The sequence below is a fragment of the Marmota marmota genome, unplaced genomic scaffold (genome assembly GCF_001458135.2).
Source record: "Marmota marmota marmota unplaced genomic scaffold, marMar, whole genome shotgun sequence".
Taxonomy (NCBI): domain Eukaryota; kingdom Metazoa; phylum Chordata; class Mammalia; order Rodentia; family Sciuridae; genus Marmota; species Marmota marmota.
In genome coordinates this window covers 29,889,008-29,909,391 of record NW_025999842.1, presented here as the reverse complement: position 1 = coordinate 29,909,391, position 20,384 = coordinate 29,889,008, and the positions used below count along the sequence as shown (strand labels likewise).

Below are 20,384 nucleotides of genomic sequence, written 5' to 3'. Positions count from 1 at the left end.
AAAAAAAATTAAAAAAAAAAAAAAAAAAAAAAAAGAATATATCACCTAGTGATGACATAGCCATTTAGTTTGGGTAGATACACTTTGATGCTTATACATTGATGAAATCACCTAACACATTTTTAAGGCCACATGCACATTGTTTTGTTTTTTTTTTAAGAATTTTTAATATTTATTTTTTTAGTTTTCGGCGGACACTACATCTTTGTTTGTATGTGGTGCTGAGGATCGAACCCAGACCGCACGCATGCCAGGAGAGTGCGCTACTGCTTGAGCCACATCCCCAGCCCCACATGCACATTGTTAAATGACACATCATTATATTTCATTTGAACACATAACATAACTAAAGGACAGTTATTTTACTTCATATCTACACTGAAAACCCACTTCCCTTTGTGTCCTACAATTTTATTCCATTCCTCTTCTAACTGTCCCCAGATTCCATCAGGTTTTCACTCGCTTCGCTCATTATTACATTATGTGGTCATTAATGCCATCTAGTGGAAACACAAAATAATGAGAAGTTTAGGGCTTAAAAAAGCCATTAAAATAAAGGCAAGCAAAAGCCCTCTCTCTGCTATAACAAATCATAAGTACCTACCTCACCTAACATAATCATATGGGGACATGGTGGGAAAAGGTAGGAAATCTGAGCCAATAGAGTATAAGTAATAGAAATATTGCCTGAAAATCTGGCTGAAATATTGGCTAAAAAAATAATCTTGCTGGGCACAGGGCACATGCTTGTAATCCTAGCAACTCAGGAGGCTGAGGCAGGAGGATCACAAATTTGGGGCTAGCCTCAACAATTTTACAAGACCTTAAAGTGAGACCCTGTCTCAAAATAAAAATTAAAAAGGACTGGATATGTAACTCAGTAGTAAATAGTAGTAGTAGCTTAATCCTTAGTACCAAATAAACAAAAACTCTTGATATTTTGGGCTTTAATATTAAAAGTAGAAAATATTAATCACTGTCACTCATGTATGAATTTACTTCATGGACAATATAGGTAAGAACCTAAAAAAAAGATTCTGCCAAGAGAAAATGGACAACAGAGGCAGAAAAGCTCAGGTATTGAGTTTCAATTCTGCTTCACCTATTTAATACCCCTTATTTAATCTCCATGAACTTCTGTCTCCCATTTCTGAAATGAATGTCACCAAATTCCAGAAATTTTGTAAAGATTAAAACAGATAATACTAATGCTCAGCCAGGTGTATAGCTCTGTGGTAAAGTACTTGCCTAGCATTCAGAAGGCCCTGGGTTCAATCCCACCCGATCCCCAAAACCAAAAACAACATACACCCAGACTTATTAAGAGAAATGAGAACTCTGGAAATTATAATCTCAACAATAACACTGTTAATAGTACCAACAATAAAAAATAAAAGCAATGTGTCTCAACGTATCTACCTCAAACTTTTTTGATATTTTGGTGGGCTCAGATTTGTAAAGTCTAAGAATATAATTTAATACATAAGCCACCAACTTTCCAGCAATAATCTAGGGCAAAGTATATAAAAAGTTTTTAAAGGGCAATTTAGGATAACAAGCCTAAATTTATAAAAGGGATGCAAAAAAAACACAAATGAAATACAGTATAAATTACTGAAAATTGAGAAAATATTGCTGCACATCAATAAGGAACCTTGAGGCTGTCAAAGCAGAGGTGAAAAGGGAACATAAAAGAGTGCTGCAGAGTTCACCAAAAAGTTAACCAGACCCTTTAAATTAGTGCAAATCTCTTGGACAAATTATTTTCCAGAGTTATAATCAAACAAACAACAATTAAAAAAAAAAAGAACTGGCAACTGTGATTAGTAACGTTTTAAAAATCACAGAGGGCTAAGAATATAGCTCAGTTGGTAGAGTGCTTGTCTAACATGTGAAAGGCCCTAGGTTCAATCCCTAACATCACAAAAATTATTAAAAAAAAAAAACAAGCAGCTACGCATGGTGGTGCACGCTTAGAAACCCAGCTACTCCAGAGGTTGAGGCAGGATGGTCCTAAATTCAAAGTTAGCTTGGGCAATTTAACAAGACCTTGTCTTAAAATGAAAAGGACTGAGGATATATCGTTCAGTAGTAGATCAACTGCCTACTATGAATGAGATCCTTGGTTTTATGCCTAGGACTCAAAAACAAAAGACCTTGAAAAACAGTAAAGCCAACTTATCACAAAAGGAGAAATGTGAATTAAAAAATGGTTAATTGGCCACTTGTGGGCAACAGGGTGGTGGTGGACTGAGTTGTCTGTAAAATGAGCCTGTAAGTTTCTTGTGAAAATCAAGCAATCAATGTAAAGTACATAATAATGGTTTGGCACTGAGGGTTTCCTGAAACAAAACCTGATATGAAACTTCAAAGAATTTTAGAAATTGAATAAATAAAAATGACCTCAGAAAACATAAGAGGTATGTTCATAATACATTTCAACAAACCACTTTTTCAAAGAAAAAGAAAGAAGAAAATTGAAGATCAATAAGGTAAGTTATACTGGGGTTACATTATGAAAGTCCTTACATATCAAACTAACAGGTCTTAAACGAATGCAAAGTGAAATCTGAGCTTAACAATTTAAGTTTAAACTAATGACATTAGTAATAACAGGAGATAGGTGTGAGCATTTTGTAAAGTATAAAACACTTTATATAAATAGGATGATATTTTAATTACAATATCAAAAAATAATAATCCATAAAATGTAACATTCCCTTTAACTCTATTTGAGATAATTAAGTACTTTCCTGCTATTGGTGGAAGAAAAATAAAAATAAGAAAAAGAAAAAAAGAAAGGAAAAAATTGTACGCCCAGAGCAAAGTGCCATCAAGGACAGTCTTAAATTGCCTACCTCAGTTACCCTACAAATAAAATGTATTAAAATATTTACCAATGAGAAGACTTTTTAGTCTTCTATAGTCTTCAGTTGTATCAAAAGCATCACCAGCAAATATTAACATGGGTTTTGTTCCCTCAGGACATTTACTATTCTGTGAAATGGAAAAAAAAAAAGAATAATTATATAACTGTCAAAGTCTACACTGTTTATATGCTGATTTTAAGGCGGTCAATACAGTAATTTGTTTTCAGATTACATTAACAATTCTAAAACTATGTCTGAAAATACTTATTTTGTACTTAAAAAAAAAAAAAAAAAGAACACACAGGTGGGGTTTTTAGGCTTACAGATTTTTAGACTGAAAAATAATTGATCCAGGTACAGTGGCATGCCTTTAGTCCCAGCTACTCAGGAGGCTGACCAATGCAGGGAGGATCCCTTGAGCCCAGGATTTCCAAGACCAGCCTAAGTAACACAGCAAGACCACATCTCAAAATAGAAATAATAAAAAATAAAATTCTTTATTCTACTTTATTCATTATCACATAATAAGAGATCAAAGAATGATGTAAACTACTTTTTTAACATTAGTTTATATAAAGAATAAAATTAAAAGCTACACTTGAGAAAGACAAAACCCAACCAACCAAAAAAACTAAAAATTGGCCTCTTATAACCAGCATTTCAGAATCAAAATAAATTTAATTGCAATTTCTTTGAATTATTTGTACCACTGTGCCTTTCCTATTGCATCATATTAAAAGTGTTTTTAGGAGCAAGGTATGGTGATGCATACCTATAATCCCAGTTACTGGGGAGGCTAAGGCAGAAGGATTTTAAGTTCAAGGCCAGCCTGGGCAACTAAGTGAGATCTGGTCTCAAAATATAAAATAAAAGGGCTGGGGATATGGCTCAGTGATTAAGAACTCTTGCATAACACAAGTGAAGTTCTGGGCTCAATACATATAAGGTTAAAAAAAAAAATCACTATATTTAAAATTTAAACCACTAACCAAACATTCACATGGGAAACAATATTATTCTACACAAGCTATAGAAAATATGGGCCAATTCTCACTTCATATGCTTGAAGCACTTGCTATAAAAAAGTATTTTGTCAGGGCTAGTGTTGCAACTCAGTGGTAGAGTACTTGCCTCACATATGTGAGGGCACTGGGTTCGATTCTCAGCACCACATATAAATAAATTAATAAAATAAAGGTCCATTGACATCTAAAAAAAATATATTAAAAAAAAAAAGAATTTGTCTTAACTCCAGATTTTCTATATTAAAAAGAATGAGTGATAACAAGAGGATTTAGAAGCTACCAAGAAAAAAAAAATCTTTAAGTATTAACTGTTGAAGGTTGTTGGTCTGAGTTTCCCATTAATTCTAATACCTCCACTCTGACAGTAATCAGAGATTATCCAAACACAGCAGAAAAACAAACATGACAAAAAACAAACATTTTTTGCCCTAGGACAAGAGGTCACTTGTTGTTTCCCTGCTCACCATGACCACGCTTGTTGACATTCTCTGCTTCCAAACCCTGAAAATCAACTATCTGTATTTAGAGGATGAAGTTATGCTGAAGGTCTGCCTAATTGAAAGCTTGAATGGACCTTCCAGCCGCAATAACTCTTATGTGCTCCGTTTGTACCTGACTCCAGGACTATGGGGAATATTTAGGTATATAGTAGGTATGACAAGGTGGAGCCCTACAGTTCTGGCTTCACCACAATGCATAGTAATTAAAAAATATTTTTTTATTTTTTTGGTACCAGGGATTGAACTCAGGGACACTTGGCCACTGAGCCACATCCCCAGCCCCATTTTTGTATATTATTTAGAGATAGGGTCTCACTGCGTTGCTTAGTACCTCGTTTTTGCTAAGACTGGATTTGAACTCCTGCCTCAGACTCCCGAGTCACTGGGATTACAGGCATGCACCACCACACCTGGCTAAAATTACATTTTAATCATGACCCAGTATACACATCATAAAAAGAAAACAAATGTTATATGAAATAATATTTAACATGTAAAGAACTCTATTCCATTAAAAACAAATTGAATTCTGAAAGGAACTAAAAATTCAAAATCCTAAAAATATTATAAATAAAGTATACTAAAAATACTATAATTATATGGAGCCCCTGAGCCACCCTTTTCAGTTCTGTTTTTTTGTTTTTTTTTTTTTGGTGGGGGGGGATACTGGGAATTGATTGAACCGAGGGGCACTTAACCACTAACTTCCCTGACCTTTTTATTTTTTGAGAAAGGGTCTCCTGAGCCAGACTTCAAACTTGAGATCCTCCTGCTGTAGCCTCTTGAGTAGCTGGGATTATAGTGAGATTATAGGTGTATACCACTAGGCCCAGATTGAGTTTTTTAAATAGAGAAAAAACAGGTAAATAATTCTTATGTATTACACAACATTCCAAAAATTTCTCAAATAAAATTTCTCAGGCAGTTGCAATATGGCTACCTTATCTAAAATAAAATCAACTTGTCACAAAATTTAATCTGTTTTTTTTTTTTTTTTAAATTTTAATATTTTATTTTTAGTTATCGGCGGACACAACATCTTTGTCTTGTTTTGTTTGTATGTGGTGCTGAGGATCGAACCCGGGCCGCACGCATACCATGCGAGCGCGCTACCACTTGAGCCACATCCCCAGCCCCTTAATCTGTTTATTAAGGCTTACTTGGTCATCTTAGAAAACAGGATCCTAGAATACTTGCTGAATTCCTGGTAAAGTCTAATCACCTGTTAATTTATTTTTATTGTGCCTGTATAAAAATTCATTAATAGAGAGAAGAGGCTTGGTAAACACAATAGGCATAAAAAAGAAATACCAGTGAAATGTCTTAAAAATGAGATGGTAAAAAAGGAAATTAATTGAAGGAAACGTATAAAAAAATATACAATTTTAAAACAAACTAAAAATACATGCTTGTAACCCAAGATTGGGGTGAAAAGAGAAGAACTATATAATAAATCTCAGTGTATGCCGGAATTGTTGGTGTAGGCACATTTCTTATCAATTAATGAAATCTGTAGTTTTTGTATGAACACACACACAAACTCACTTATTCCACAAATGAAAAGGTTTTTTTGTTGTTTTGTTTTGTTTTTTGTATGTGTGTGTGGTACTGGATTTGAACTCAGGGCCTCATGCATGCTAGAATCACATGTCACATCACTGCATTCAAAGAAAGGGTCTCACTAACTTGCCCAGGCTGGCCTCAAATTTTCAATCCTCCAGCCTCTGCCTCTTCCCAGTAGCTGGGATTACAGATACGCACCACATCAGACTTGTGTTCCACTTTAGAAGCAGCACAGTGAATGGAGGATTTCATTGCTTTGGAAACAGAAAGAATAGAGGGATTGATAACCACTCATCCATCAGTCAATGCTCACACCCACCAATCTAGTAAGCAAGTAAGCAGTAATTGTAAAGGTAAAAATGGGGATATGCTGCTCATCTCCAGGGATTTGTGCATAGCCCCAAAGAAACTAATAATATGATGGCTTCCACAATAATATGTTCACTGATGAACATTTACACAGACATTATCTCATTTGATGTTCCTACACTTATTTCATACGTGGTTGCAATTGAGGGTCAAGAAGTCATTAATTTGCACTGGGGATGTGGCTCAAGCGGTAGCGTGCTCGCCTGGCGTGCGTGCGGCCCGGGTTCGATCCTCAGCACCACACACAAACAAAGATGTTGTGTCCGCCGAAAACTAAAAAATAAATATTAAAATTCTCTCTCTCAGGCTGGGGATGTGGCTCAAGCAGTAGTAGCGTGCTCGCCTGGCATGCGTGAGGCCCAGGTTCGATCCTCAGCACCACATACAAACAAAGATGTTGTGTCCGCCAATAACTAAAAAAAAATAAATATTAAAAATTCTCTCTCCCTCTCTCTCTTAATAAAAAAAAATTATCTCTCTCTTTAAAAAAAAAAGTCATTAATTTGTCACATGACAAATTTCATTGTAATCGAAAGAAAGGCCTCAAAATCTTGGGTTCTGCCTCTAAATCCAATTTCAGGCCACTGTTCTCTTATACTTGAAGAAGCTAGAATGACTGACCAAATGGTGATGTCATAAGACCTTCTTTCCAATCTGCAGGATCAGGGGATATTTAATTTAGGAATTCTTTTAAACTAAATGGTGTGTTCCCTCTTTAAAGAAGGGCTGACAGAAGGTATTGAGATATATATATTTATACACACACTATAATTCTTTCAACTATAGCATAAATCTCAAAAAACTATTAACTAAGAATAGTTACATAACTTTCCACTACAAATGACAATAGCCTTTCTCTCAAAGATCTTGAGAACCAGGCGTGCTCTCAAAAAAAGGGCTGGAAGGAAAATGGATAGAACTAGAAGCCATCACATTAAGTGAAATAAGTCAAATAAAAGAAGATTAAGGATCGTATGTTTTCTCTCATATGCAGAAGCTAGAGGAAAAAGAAAAACAAAGTTGGGGGTGGTTCTTCTAAAAATTAAAGTCAAGCTGGGCAAAGTGGCACACGCCTATAATCCTCAGTGGCTCAGGAGGCTGAGGAGGGAGCATGGAGAGTTCTAAGCCAGCCTCAGCAAAAGTGAGGTGCTAAGCAACTCAGTGAGACTCTGTCTCTAAATAAAATACCAAATATTTGGGATGCAGCTAAGTGGTTAAGTGTCCCTGAGTTCAATCCCAGGTGCCACCACCCACCCAAAAAAAAAAACAAAACAGAGAGAGATCAGTACAGGAAAAGGACCAAGAGGTGGAAGGTCGGGAGGGAGAGGGGAAGTGTTGGGGAATGACACTGGTCTAATCATATTGTGTGCACGTATGAATATTTAACAACAAATGCCATCAATATATACAACTATAATGGACCAATAAAAGGGGGTGGGGCCTGGGATATAATCAGTGATAAAGAGCCTCTGGGTTAAATCCCACTACCAAAAGAAAGAAAACTTCTTGAGAACTAATCTTGGTTCCACTTATTATATGTATGACTCCAGATCACCAATGAAACCCCTCTGGGTCTCAACTGTAAAATCTATATATAATAGGGAAAATTATTTTGGCCATGCACAGGACAGCTATGAGTTTTAAGGGAAATAATACATTTGATGGGATAAAATCAGAAGCAGAGTTCTGAGAAAGTAAGAGCCCAATTTGTATCCAGGAGCTGAGATGGAACATTCTTCCTAATTGCTTTCTATTTCATAATCCCATTCAAACAAAGGAGATACAAAGATGCCAAGTCCTAAAGGGGAAATTAAGCTAGAAATTTGATGGCCAAAATACTACATAATCAGCCAGAGCTTCCTGGATTTAGAATACGCCTCTATTTCTGAGGTTCTATAAAATAGGTGTCATAATCATTCAGAGGGAGAGGACAGCATTTAAACCACGGGCCTAGACAAGAATTAGTAACCACAATATGAAGTCTATCTGCCACAAGACCCACATGTGTTATATGCTCTAAATTATATTTCTTACTTTTAAAGTAAAGGTAAAATAAAGTAGTATTTGTTGTGCATGCCAGAATAAAAACATGAAATTCTCTACAAAATTCTAAATTAGTACTCTTCACCTATGGTCACTATTGGCCAAGAGCAACATTACAAAATGCTTTTTATTTTTATAATAAGTATCTTACCTTAATATCTTTGAGCGACACAAACTTCTCAATACCTAATTCAATCATATCCAGCACATGGTAGTCATACATGCGACCTAGAAGAAAATACATTTTAAGCATTGTTTTTCCAAACAGCAACCTAAATCTAATTGTGATTAAATTCTGAGATGGAAAATATACAAATATATGTTTCATATTATAAAAATATCTTCAACTTGAAATAGGGTAATCCCCACCACCAGTGGGGTCCCCAATTCCAATGGACCTATATTGTGTGACAGCTCAGAGATGCCCATTGCAAGTAGAAGGTAATGGTGTTGCATCTATAACTGAGTAAGTGGAGATGCTGAGAAACCTAAGAAGCCATACTTCCTATTTAAACCCAAAACTTATTTCCCATGGAGGCAGAAGCAATGGCATTCTGAGAAGAATTAATAAATAAGAAACTCTTTCATATTCTTCCTCATTTATATAACTCCCATGTATTGGCAGCATAATATTTATATACCCAGGCTAAGGATTACAACATAGTGGCAGAGCACTTACATATACAACACCTTGGCTCAATTCTAGCACCACAAAAATATATATATATATTGTGTGTACACAAAAATATATATGACCCGTTCTTTACCTAAAGACTGTTTACTTCTTTTCTTCTACTGTGCTGGGGATAGAACCCAGGGCCTCACACGTGTTAAGCAAGTGCTCTACCATTGAGTGATGACATTAAATAATTGTATTTAATGTCTTAAAGTAGAAAACAAAACAAAAAGTTACTTCAGAGCCTAATGGTTACTCCTAAATTCCGAACACAGCTTATCTGAATCACAGAGCTGACTCTATAAATAAAAACATTAAGAGGCTGAGCGCAGAATTACAGGTGCATGCCTGTAATTCCAGCAGCTCAGGAGGCTGAGACAGGAGAATCATGAGTTCCAAGCCAGCCTCAGCAACAGCAAGGTGCTAAACAACTCAGTGAGACCCTGACTCTAAATAAAATACAAAACAGGACTAGGGATGTGGCTCAGTGGTCGAGTGCCCCTGGGTTTAATCCCCAGTACCATCTCCCTAAAAAAAAAAAAAAATTAAAAATAAACCAGGGTTTGATGGTGCAAGCCTGTAATCCTAGCCATTCAGGAGTTAATTCCTGGTTAGCCTGAACATCTTAGTAAACTCTTGTCTCAAAATAAAAAATAACAAGGCTTTTGAGGTGTACTTCAGTGGTAAAGCACCCCTGGATTCAATCCCTGGTTCCACACACACAAAAAAATTTATTTAAAAAAAAAAAAGTAAATCATACTTACCTATTACTAGGTTATTTGGCCGCTTCTTGTTATGGGAGCCAAACATAAATAAAGAACAATCTGACTTCTTTGAAAAGAATTCCTATAAAAGCAAATAAAAAATAAGAACCTTGAGAATCTTACCTCTGAACTTAAAGTATATCACTTCTTTTCAGTGGGAGTTAATAAAGACTTTATGAACTAAACAAAAATATGCACAGGAAAAATATTCATTTATGGCCAGGGTCAGTAGTGCACACCTTTAATCCCAGCAAGCTCAGGAGGCTGACTTCAAAGCCAGCCTCAACAACAGTGAGGCACTAAGCAACTCAGTGAGACCCTGTCTCTAAATAATATACAAAATAGGGCTGGGGATGTGGCTCAGTGGTTGAGTGCCTCTGAGTTCAATCCCCAGTACCTACCTCCCACCAAAAAAAAAAAAAAAATTACTATCATCAATGCACATCTTAACATATAGGATACTTATATGAATTTATCAGCATGCTGTTTTGGGGATGTTTACAATTGGATCCATGAGTTTACAAGGTACACTGCACTTTTTATTGCAAACTGCAAGTATAGAAGGATCTGGCCCTAAAAACTCCATGTCTCCAATGACAACAGGTTCAATGTTGTGTACACAGACAGGACTGATAATTCAATGTAAGAGCTATCTCTCTGTTTGGCTCTCAGAAGTACTGGCTTCCATTACAGAATGGAGAGGAGTGAAAATATATGTACGGAGTTTCAGTCCTATACAGATTCTTTTCTACTATGCCTATACTCTCTATATATCCCAAATACTGATTGAATTTATTGAGAGTACCAATCTTAGCACAAAAATTAGATCTGATTTGTTCTAGTCCAAAAATCAGTAAAAAGGCCTCCAAAATCAATTTTAAAAAATTTAAAGAATAGATGAAACAGCCACAATCCTCAACTTTTCTTCACTGGTTATAAGATATGGGTACCTAATTTGGTTACTATTTAAATTCAGTACCTAAGTAGAAACAAATGAAACAAAAAGTTCCACCCGCTTATCCACTCCTAGAGTGAAAGACATAGAATCACAAAGTCCAAGAATTAAGGGTATGCCGCTTAGTATGTCATCTAAACAAATTAATCTTTGTTTTTTTTCTTTGGTACTGAGGATTGAACCCAGAGGTGCTTAACCACTGAGCCACATCCCTGGCTCTTTTTACTTATCTATTTTAGTTTTGAGACAAGGTCTCGCTAAGTTGCCAAGGCTGGTCCTGAACTTGCAATCCTCCTTCCTTGTCCTCTTAAACTGCTGGGATTACAAGTGTGCACCACTATACCAGGCACAAATTAACCTTTTTGAGAATTTTATCATCAAAGACAATGAAACCTCTTGTAAAAACATGCAAGGGCTTTATGAGATGTCATATGTGAGTAAACTATGCACAATGTCTGATACAAGAAGGTATTTAAAAAATATTTTTTAAACCAATGGAAATGGTTTTCTTAAAATGTTTTCAAAAACATTCTTATAGCCAGGCATGGTGGCACCCACCTGAAATCCCAGTGGCTTGGCAGGCTAAGCTAGGAGGATCACAAGTTTGAAGCCAGCCTCAGCAACTCAGTGAGGCCCTAAGCAACTTATGGAGACCCTGTCTCAAAAGAAAATAAAAGGATTGGGCATGTGGCTCAGTAGTTAGGCACCCCTGGCTTCAACCCCTAACCCAAAAATATAAAAAATTAAAACAATTTTATGGCCAGGCATGGTGGCACACACGTGTAATCCCAGCCACTTGGGAAACTGAGGCAGGACAACTGCAAATTCAGAGCCAGCCTCAACAACTGAGCAAGACCCTGGCTCAGGATAAAAAAATTAAAGGACTAGGGGCTGGGGGTGTAGCTCAGTGGCAGACCGCTTGCCTTCCACATGGGNGCTAGGGATGGAACCCAGGGCCTTGTGCATGCAAAGCAGGCACTCTACCAACTGAGCTATATCCCCAGCCCAGGATGACTTAATTTTTAATTAGGGTTATAATATCAGTCTTGAATAATCACTTACATGTTCTCTTAAATCAGAAAGATTCTTGTACTTACCAGTGATGTCTGATCCTCAAATGGTCTTGTAATATTTTTCCTAAGAATATTAAAAAAGTAACCCCAAATTTAATAATCTTGATAAGTAAATTCAATTAATATATAAAAGATAATTTTTATTAAGATGATTTAAAAAACAGAAATCTGGGCATGGTGGCACACCAGCAATCAGGAGGCTGAGGCAGGAGGACCACAAATTCAAAGCCAGCCTCAGAAACTTAGCAAGGCCTTAAATAACTTAGTAAGACCCTATCTCAAAATAAAAAATAAAAAGGGCTGAGGAGGTGGCTCAGTGGTTAAGTGCCCTTGGGTTCAAACCCTAATACCAAAAATAAATAAAGAATAAAAAACAGAAAGATATCCATTCAAATATTTACTTAGTGACAGGCAGTATTATATGACAGGCAGTATTCCAGGATTTAGGGATGCTATAATACTACATCAAATAAGGTACTTTCTTTCATGGAGCTATTCTAGTAGAAAAATAAATACATTCAAAAAGTAATAATTATTATAACAAAAATAAAATAGGGTATGGTGTTACCATAAAGAGTATAACATGACAATTTCCGCTGAGACCTGTGAGTTAGTCATAGAACTTTTATGGCTATTATTCTAAGAAGGGAATGGCAGTGTCCCACACTTGTAATCCCAGTAACTCAAGAGGCTGAGACAGGAGGACTGAAAGTCCAAGGCCAGGCTCAGCAATTTAAGAAAGGCCCTCAATAACTTAGCAAAATCCTGTCTCAAAATAAAAAACATGAAAAAAAAAAAGGGGGCCTGGGGAGGCAGCTCAGGGCCCCAGTAATGAAAAAAAGAAAGAAAATGATTCCCTAAACAGTATATCATAACAACCATGTACGTGGTATTTACATTGTTTTAGGTATCATAAATAACTTAGAGATCATTTAAAGTTTATGGGAGGATATATGTAGGTTCCAAGCAAAACCCACACCATTTTATACATAAGGGATCTGAATATCCACAGACTTCAATATCCAAAAGGAGTCCTGAAACTAGTCTCCAACAAACAATGACAGATAACCCTATTTGCACAGTCTTTACTTAGTCTCAAAGTATCTCTTCCAAATATTTACTAACTACAAAGGGAGTTATAGTGGAGAAACCCAGCAAACACCACTTTAACCTACTACTATCTCTGAATCCAGAGGTACTTTACCACTGAGCAGCATCCCCAACCCTTTTTATTTTGAGACAGGATCTTGCTGCTAAATCATTTAATCACTTAGAGCCTTGCTAAATTGCTGGGGCTGGCCTCAAACTTGTAATCCTCCTGCCTCAGCTTCACAAATCACTGGGATTACAGTTGTGGGCCACCATGCTCAGCTGGAACAACATGGTCTTTTTACACACACACACACACACACACACACAATTTCCCTTCCAAATCTTTTATAAAGTGGTTGTTACTTTTATAATAAAACAAAATAATTTAAAATAAAATTTTTTTAAATCATGACTTACTTTTTATATAGAACGCCATATGGTTTTTTCAGTGCATACTGTAAAACATAATTTATAGCTTTTAAAACAAAACATTCTGAAAAGCAGAAATAACAATAAAGCAATACATGCATTCTACAAGACTGCTCTAGTCACTGAATCCTGTTCTGATGTCTTTTGTTTGGCTCCCTTTTGATCACATACAATAATTTGTAACATAAACTTAATATTCTTAGACTAGATTTTCCTATTTCAAAGTATCCATGCCCTTTCAATAGTCTATCCAACTTAAAATAATTCCCTTCATTTCTTTAAACTCTACCTAGTCCAGTCTCTCTAAGCAAATAACCTAGATTAGAAAGAAGAGCAAAAGATAACAGAAAACTAAATCCTATCTGAAAGCACTTACAATCGAAATGACTTTGGAGATACAAGAACTCAGCAAAAGTCACAATGATGACAATTAGAATACTAGCCAGAGTTTATTTCATTTATTTTGCAGTGCTGAGAATTAAACTTTGGCACTTATGCACACTAGGCAAGTGCTCTACCACTAGGCTACATCATTGGCCCTACGCTGGGTTTAAACACAGCCCTTAAAAAAATTGCTGCTGCCAAGTGCTATGATACACACCTGTAATCCCAACAACTCAGGAGACTGAGACATAAGGATTACAAGTTCAAAGCCAGCCTAAGCAACTCAGTGAGACCCTGTTTTAAAATAAAAATAAAAAAGGCCTGGGGATGTCGCTCAGTGGTTAAGCATCCCTGGGTTCAATCCCCAGTACCAAAAAAACAAAAGAAAACAAAACAAAAAATTGCTGTTACCCAACCCTCTTCTTTGTTTTCCCACTTCTTTCCACTGATTCATTAATAATCACTTATTATCTGTATGACCACCAGTACTGCTCTACCAAAAAGAATAGCAAATATGTAAAGCATTGTCTTGTATTAGAAAAAGGAGTCAGTGAGAGAAAACAATGAAAAATAAAAGGAAATGATCATTCATCAACTATAAGAGCTAGTAAATAGAGAAACTCTTGTGGATTGGGGATATAGCTCAATGGTAGGGCACTTGCCTGGCATGAAAAGACTCACCAGTGAAATATACCTTCTCAAATACCAAAACTCTGGAGGATTCTTCTTATCCAATGTTTCCCTGTCTCAGAGTAATGAACATTACTACCTTTTTTTTGACAACACAGTCATTGTTATGAATGTTAACTACTGTAATAATGTGTGATGCAGATTATACCTATTAGAGCTTGTTTAAATATGTAGGGATCATTCAGTTGACAGAATAGTGTCCTAACAAAACAATGAGATTTAGAAACATTTCAAAAAAGGATGAGTACAAATTAGGTATTTAGATATCTGAATTGACTGTATTTAATAAGCATAAAGAGTTCAGTCAATTTCAAAAACATGTTCAACTATTTTACTTGATTTAACTCAAAGAATCTATCAGCTATACTGAGACTTCGATACTCAACTATCTACAAGTATCTCCACACATTATGCCCCATTCATTGATTAAATACCCACTGAGCACCCAATATGCCTAGACTCTGGACTAGGCACCAGGTATAGAAGTAGGAAAAAGTTTTATATCTTCACTATGTAAATTAGGTCCCAAACTTGAGTTTGGGACCTAACTTAAATAGTGAACCTGCCCCACCTTTTACAGTCTCTAATCACCATTACTGCCCAGCAGGCACACAGGCCAAAAAGCTGGGAAGTTGTACTTCTCACTAATGCCCAAACTATTCTGCCCTCAACATCTATTTTCTGATCAATCCTTGTTTTCATTTTACCATCACCAGACTCCAGGTTCTCTTTACCAGGCTAACAGCAACAACGTGGTTGCCCACATTTGCTCTCTGGTTTCTAATCAAGTCAAGAAAATGAACTGATCAACTCTTTCACTTAAAATCTGCCAATGACTCACAGGACTTTTGGAATAAAATTCAAATTCCATATTAACATATGACTTCTGACTCTTCTGGCTTCACATAGTACATCTCCTTTAGCCAGCTCAATTATTTGCAGTGCTCTAAATGCTCCTTCACGTGCACTTTTGCCCAAGATTCTTCCTCAGCTTGAAAGCCCTTCTTTCTATCCTCTTGCTCCAAATGCTCCTTCAAAATGAAGCTTACATGTTATTTTCAGGAAGCCCATTTTTTTGTGGGTCCCCCTAAGTGATGTGAACTATGTCCCATTCTACCCTCTGCATACCTCCAGCACAGCATTTAATTCTTAATACTTTAAGCTCACTAAAAGGAGATGCTATGTTTTTCTATTATTCCCAGTACTCAGGACAGTAAATGGCATTGTTAAATGAATAAATACATAGTGATATTCAGTTACTTCACTTTGCAAATTAAATGTGTTCCTAAAAGGGCTGGAGATGTAGCTCAGTGATAGAGTGCTCTTTGTCTACCATGTATAAGATCCCAGGTTCCATTTCTAAGGCAGTAGGGTGGGAAAAAAAAAGTAGAGCTGAGATACATTCCTAAAATGTATCAAATTCTGTAATTAAAACTAGTTTAATTTATCTGCTTTAAGGAAAACCAGTAGTCAGTGAGGTGGGAAGAAAAATAACCTCTAATTTCAGATCTTCTCGAAGGCTTTAGATCTTTTTATTTTATTTATTTATTTAAATGTTTATTTATTTGTTTGTTTTTAGTTGAAGGTGGACAAGAGACCTTTATTTTACTTTTTTTTTTAATGTGGTGTTGAGGATCGAACCCAGTGCCTCACACATGCTAGGCAAGCGCTCTATCTCTGAACCACATCCCCAGCCCAAGGCTAGTAGATCTTAAGGTAACCTTACCATTTCTCCAGCAGCCCAAACCAGTATGCTGAAAGCTTCTAAAATGACTTCAGTAGTACTTAAACATTAAGTATATATACATACCATATCTTTAAGTACTTGTGTCACTATTGCATTTGCATTTCCCCCTTTAATCAGCATGGTATTTTTAATATTTTCACTGAGCTTTGGTTCTCTCTTCTCAAGGAATCTCTTGGCCCTTTTCGTTTTGGGTTTTCTGTTAAGAAAAGCATAATTCATAACAATGCAAACATTTTCCTCACATTGCAAAATCAAGACTTTAACAAGGAGAAAATTCTAAAAAATCAAGGAGACATTACATTCACATATTTATCAGTTAGGATTCCAACATTAACATCTCACATTTTATTAGAAAAAGACACTCTATCACTATTAAACAAGCGTTTTGTTAGCTTTTGGTTTTCTTAAAAAAGCTTTCATTTTAATATTCCTAGTATTCTTCTTCTTCTTCTTCTTTTTTTTTTTTTTTGCGGTGCTGGGGATTGAACCCAGGGCCTTGTGCATGCAAAGTAAGCACTCTACCAACTGAGCTATATCCCCAAGTTGCAGCATTCATTTATTATTGTTGTTTTCTAAATCTTTATTTTTTTTAATTGTAGAGGGACACACAATATCTTTGTTTATTAATTTATTTTTTATTGGTGCTGAGGATCGAACTGGTGCCTCACACATTGCTAGGCAAGCGTTCTGCCACTGTGCTACAGCCTCAGCCCATCTTTTTATTTTTTATTTGATTATTTTTGGCACTGGGAATTGAACCCAGGGGCACTTAACCACTGAGTAATATCCCCAGCCCTTTTTATTTTGAGTAGGGTCTTGCTAAGTTGCTTAGGGCCTAAGTTGCTGAAGTTGCCTTTGAATTTGCGATCCTCCTGCCTCAGCTTCCTGAGCTGCTGGGATTACAAGTGTGTGCCACTGGGCCCAGCTTCCTTTTTTCTTTTTAATTAAAAAAAAAATAAAGAACCAGACAGATGTGATGGTGTACACCTATAATCATAGGTAGGAGGATTGCTATTTGAGGCCAGCCAGGACAACACAGCAATACCCCAACTCAATTAAAAATAAATAAGCAAATAAAGGGCTCAAGTAGACATTATTTTTATTCCCCCCAACCAAATTTAAAATAGACAAACTGTACCCTGTACACTAACACAAAGAATTGTACATCAACTGCTGATCAACCTGTGGATATTTATTAAATATAGGATATTTACTAAATATAAATATTATTTACTAATATAGGTATTGCTTATCTTTTCTTCCAGATTTAAGACCAAGTACCTACCAGGAAGTATATATTATCTCACTCCAATATCACTGCTGAGAAAGTCTAATAACTACCAAAGAGTAATCTTGGATATTAAGACTTAATTTTCACCACAACCCTAAGAGACAGTACACTTATGATCTTCACTTTATAGATAAAGCAAAGACTTGATAAGTAATCTTCCTAAGGTCATACAGCTAGTAATAAGGCCCAACTTCACAATGAGCTAGATTTAAAAACTCATCTAAGGGGGCTGGGGATGTGGCTCAAGCGGTAGCGCGCTCGTCTGGCATGCGTGCGGCCCAGGTTCGATCCTCAGCACCACATACCAACAAAGATGTTGTGTCTGCCGATAACTAAAAAAATAAATAAATATTAAAAAAAAAAAAACTCATCTAAGACAATTACCTAAGAAACAAAGAAAGGAAAATAAATTATTATTCTGACTTCATGGTGTGAAAATAGAACTACCATGTTTTGTTTTGTGTTTTTGTGTGTGTGTGTGTGTGTGTGTGGTATGAAGGACTAAACCCAGAGCCTAGTTCATGCCAGGTACTTTACCACTAAACTATAATCCCAGCCTGGGAGTACCATGTTTTTATACATTTCTTTTCAAAAAAGCGTGTCACCTTTGCCTCCTCTAATGGTGAACATTATAGGCAAGCATCTTGCTTTTCAAACAGTTCTAAGCCATCTACTTAAAGAATTCATCCTCTCTTAAATAACCATGACCCTCCTTCTTTGGCCCTATGAATACTACAGGAAGGAAAAGAAACACAGAATACACACAACTTTAAATTCCCATGTAGAACTAATAAGGTTAAATCAGTGGGATCAATAAAGCCCAGGAATTAGAGACCAACCTGGGCAACATAGTAAGACCAGGCTTACAAACAAAAAGTTCAATACAAGATTAGAAAAGGTTTGCTTTTTGTTGTTATTGTTGTTTAAAACTATGCGAAGGCTTATTCTTTCATGTATTACTTTTCATCTCTAAACAGTTCTCAGGAGACTAAGAGAATAAAATTTCCAGGAGCTGTATGATGAATGAATCCTTTTTTATATTTGGTAGTGGGAACTGAACCCAGAAGCAGTTTATTACTGAGCCACAGTCCTTTTTATTTTGAAAAAAAAAAAAAAGGTTGCTGAGGTTCTTGCTAAATAGCTGTGGCTGGACCTCAAATTTATAATCCTTCTCTCTCAATCTCCAGAATTGTTGGATCACAGTCCATGAATCTCTATTTATAAAGTTGTAGTGCAGTGGCTGGGGATGCAGCTCAGCAGAGAGTAGCTTATCTGGCCTACCATACACCCTGGATTAAAAAAAAAACAGTTTAGAATTTCCTCTCCAGATAAATGTCAATATAAAGTTTTTAATCATTTACTGGTTAATAAAAATACACATTATTTACTAAATCAAATCAAGAAATATGTAGTGTGAGCCAGGCACGGTGATGTAATGCCTTTAATCCCAGTGATTAAGGAGGCTGAGGCAGGAGGCTTGCTAGTTCAAGGCTAGCCTCAAGCAATTAGCAAGACCCTGAGCAACTTGGCGAGACCCTGTCTCAAAACATAAAAAAGGCTGGGGATGTGACTCACTGTTTAAGCTTCCCTGGGTTCAATCCTCAGTACAAAAACGAAAGAGAAAAAATATGCAATGACTTTATGGCAAAAAATGGTATGCGCTCTACATTCTATGTGGTTTATTACTTCTCACGAACCAGCAACGAATACCAAAAAACACTTTTACATGTTTTATTAGCTGTTTGTCCCTCTATTACACTGAAAATTAGTCACACTCATCTTTATAGTCCCAACACCTAACGGTATAGTAGGTTGCAAAATCTCTGAATTAATGACTAAAAAGAAACAATCACTTAGAATACACATTAACCTCGGCAAGGCCCAAGAAAACCACTGCTAATCAGAGTAGAAATATTTAGGAGCTCAATACATATTTTTTGTACGAATTTAAAATAAACATCACTATAGGATAACTCCAAGATAACAAGCGTGCAAAGCTGGAAGGAAAAGAAAATGCCAATGAACATTTTCCACGTGCTGTAGCAAAAGCTGTAGGTACATTCGCCAAACTCACAGCTCTATGAAGCACGAATTATGATCACTATTTTAGAGTGAACTGAGTTCTAGGTTTAATGGCAAAAGTTTCAAAGCCTTACGCATGCGCCCGGGTAGTCACCTAGACCTGTCAGGTTCTGAGGCCTGGGCTCTTAACCCCTTCCTCTACCATCTCCCTCACAATTCAGAAGTCAGGACATTTTTAAGAGACTGGAATAAAAGCGGCAACGTCTCCGTCCCTCCTCTCACCCTGCCGCTCCCAGTTGCGGGTTTCCCTCTCTCAATCTCCCAGCCGAGAAGACCCATCCAGGCACCGCAGGCAAAGCGCGTTAACGGGAGCGGTCACCAAAGGAGAGATGGCAGCACAGGCAATATCGCTCTCCTCACAGGGCACCCTCTCCCCAACATTCCCCAGGCAGTGTCCCAACGCACTTACATAACTCGATCCAAGGCGTCCATGACTACCACAGCCCCAGACTCGAGAAAGGGAGAAGTCGCACGGTTACACCAAGCGGGCGCGTGCAACCTAGCAAGCGGAACCGGAAACCGTAGTGACGATACTTCCGGAGGCTGCCCCGCCCCTGGCGGCCATCTTGGGTCAGATCGCGTTTTGTTGCCTTGGTTACCTAGCTCTGGTTCTTTCCCAGAAATTGAAATAATACTTAAAATGACCTAGCCCCTCAGCTTGATGTACACGCTCGTGTGTACCTGGAGTAAGGTATTTAGGGAACACAGGATATCAAAAAGGTTGAAAGGGTGATGAGTACTCATGTAGTAACTAAAAAGCAAAATGTGAAATATCACTAATAGAACTTTAAGCTCCGATAAGGCAGTTTTCTGCTTTTTTTTTGGTGGTGG

At 36.7% G+C, this 20,384-nt stretch overlaps 1 protein-coding gene across 2 annotated transcripts in view; it reads right to left on the bottom strand.

Annotated features, from left to right (window-relative positions):
* The window catches only part of Rpf2 (ribosome production factor 2 homolog), a 30,088-nt gene extending 9,987 nt beyond the window's left edge, over positions 1–20,101 (bottom strand). Inside the window, exons 1-7 of one of the 2 annotated variants that reach the window (XM_015500179.2) lie at positions 19,963–20,101; positions 16,244–16,376; positions 13,348–13,385; positions 11,863–11,902; positions 9,811–9,892; positions 8,522–8,598; positions 2,898–2,997 (exon numbers count right to left, since the gene is read on the bottom strand). In XM_015500179.2, the coding sequence (XP_015355665.1) occupies positions 2,898–2,997; positions 8,522–8,598; positions 9,811–9,892; positions 11,863–11,902; positions 13,348–13,385; positions 16,244–16,376; positions 19,963–19,985 (493 nt within the window). In that variant the 5' untranslated portion in view covers positions 19,986–20,101. The remainder of the gene's footprint in view (positions 1–2,897; positions 2,998–8,521; positions 8,599–9,810; positions 9,893–11,862; positions 11,903–13,347; positions 13,386–16,243; positions 16,377–19,962) is intronic. The other variant, XM_048788870.1, reaches the window with a different exon arrangement.
* Between the last annotated feature and the right edge of the window lie 283 nt (positions 20,102–20,384).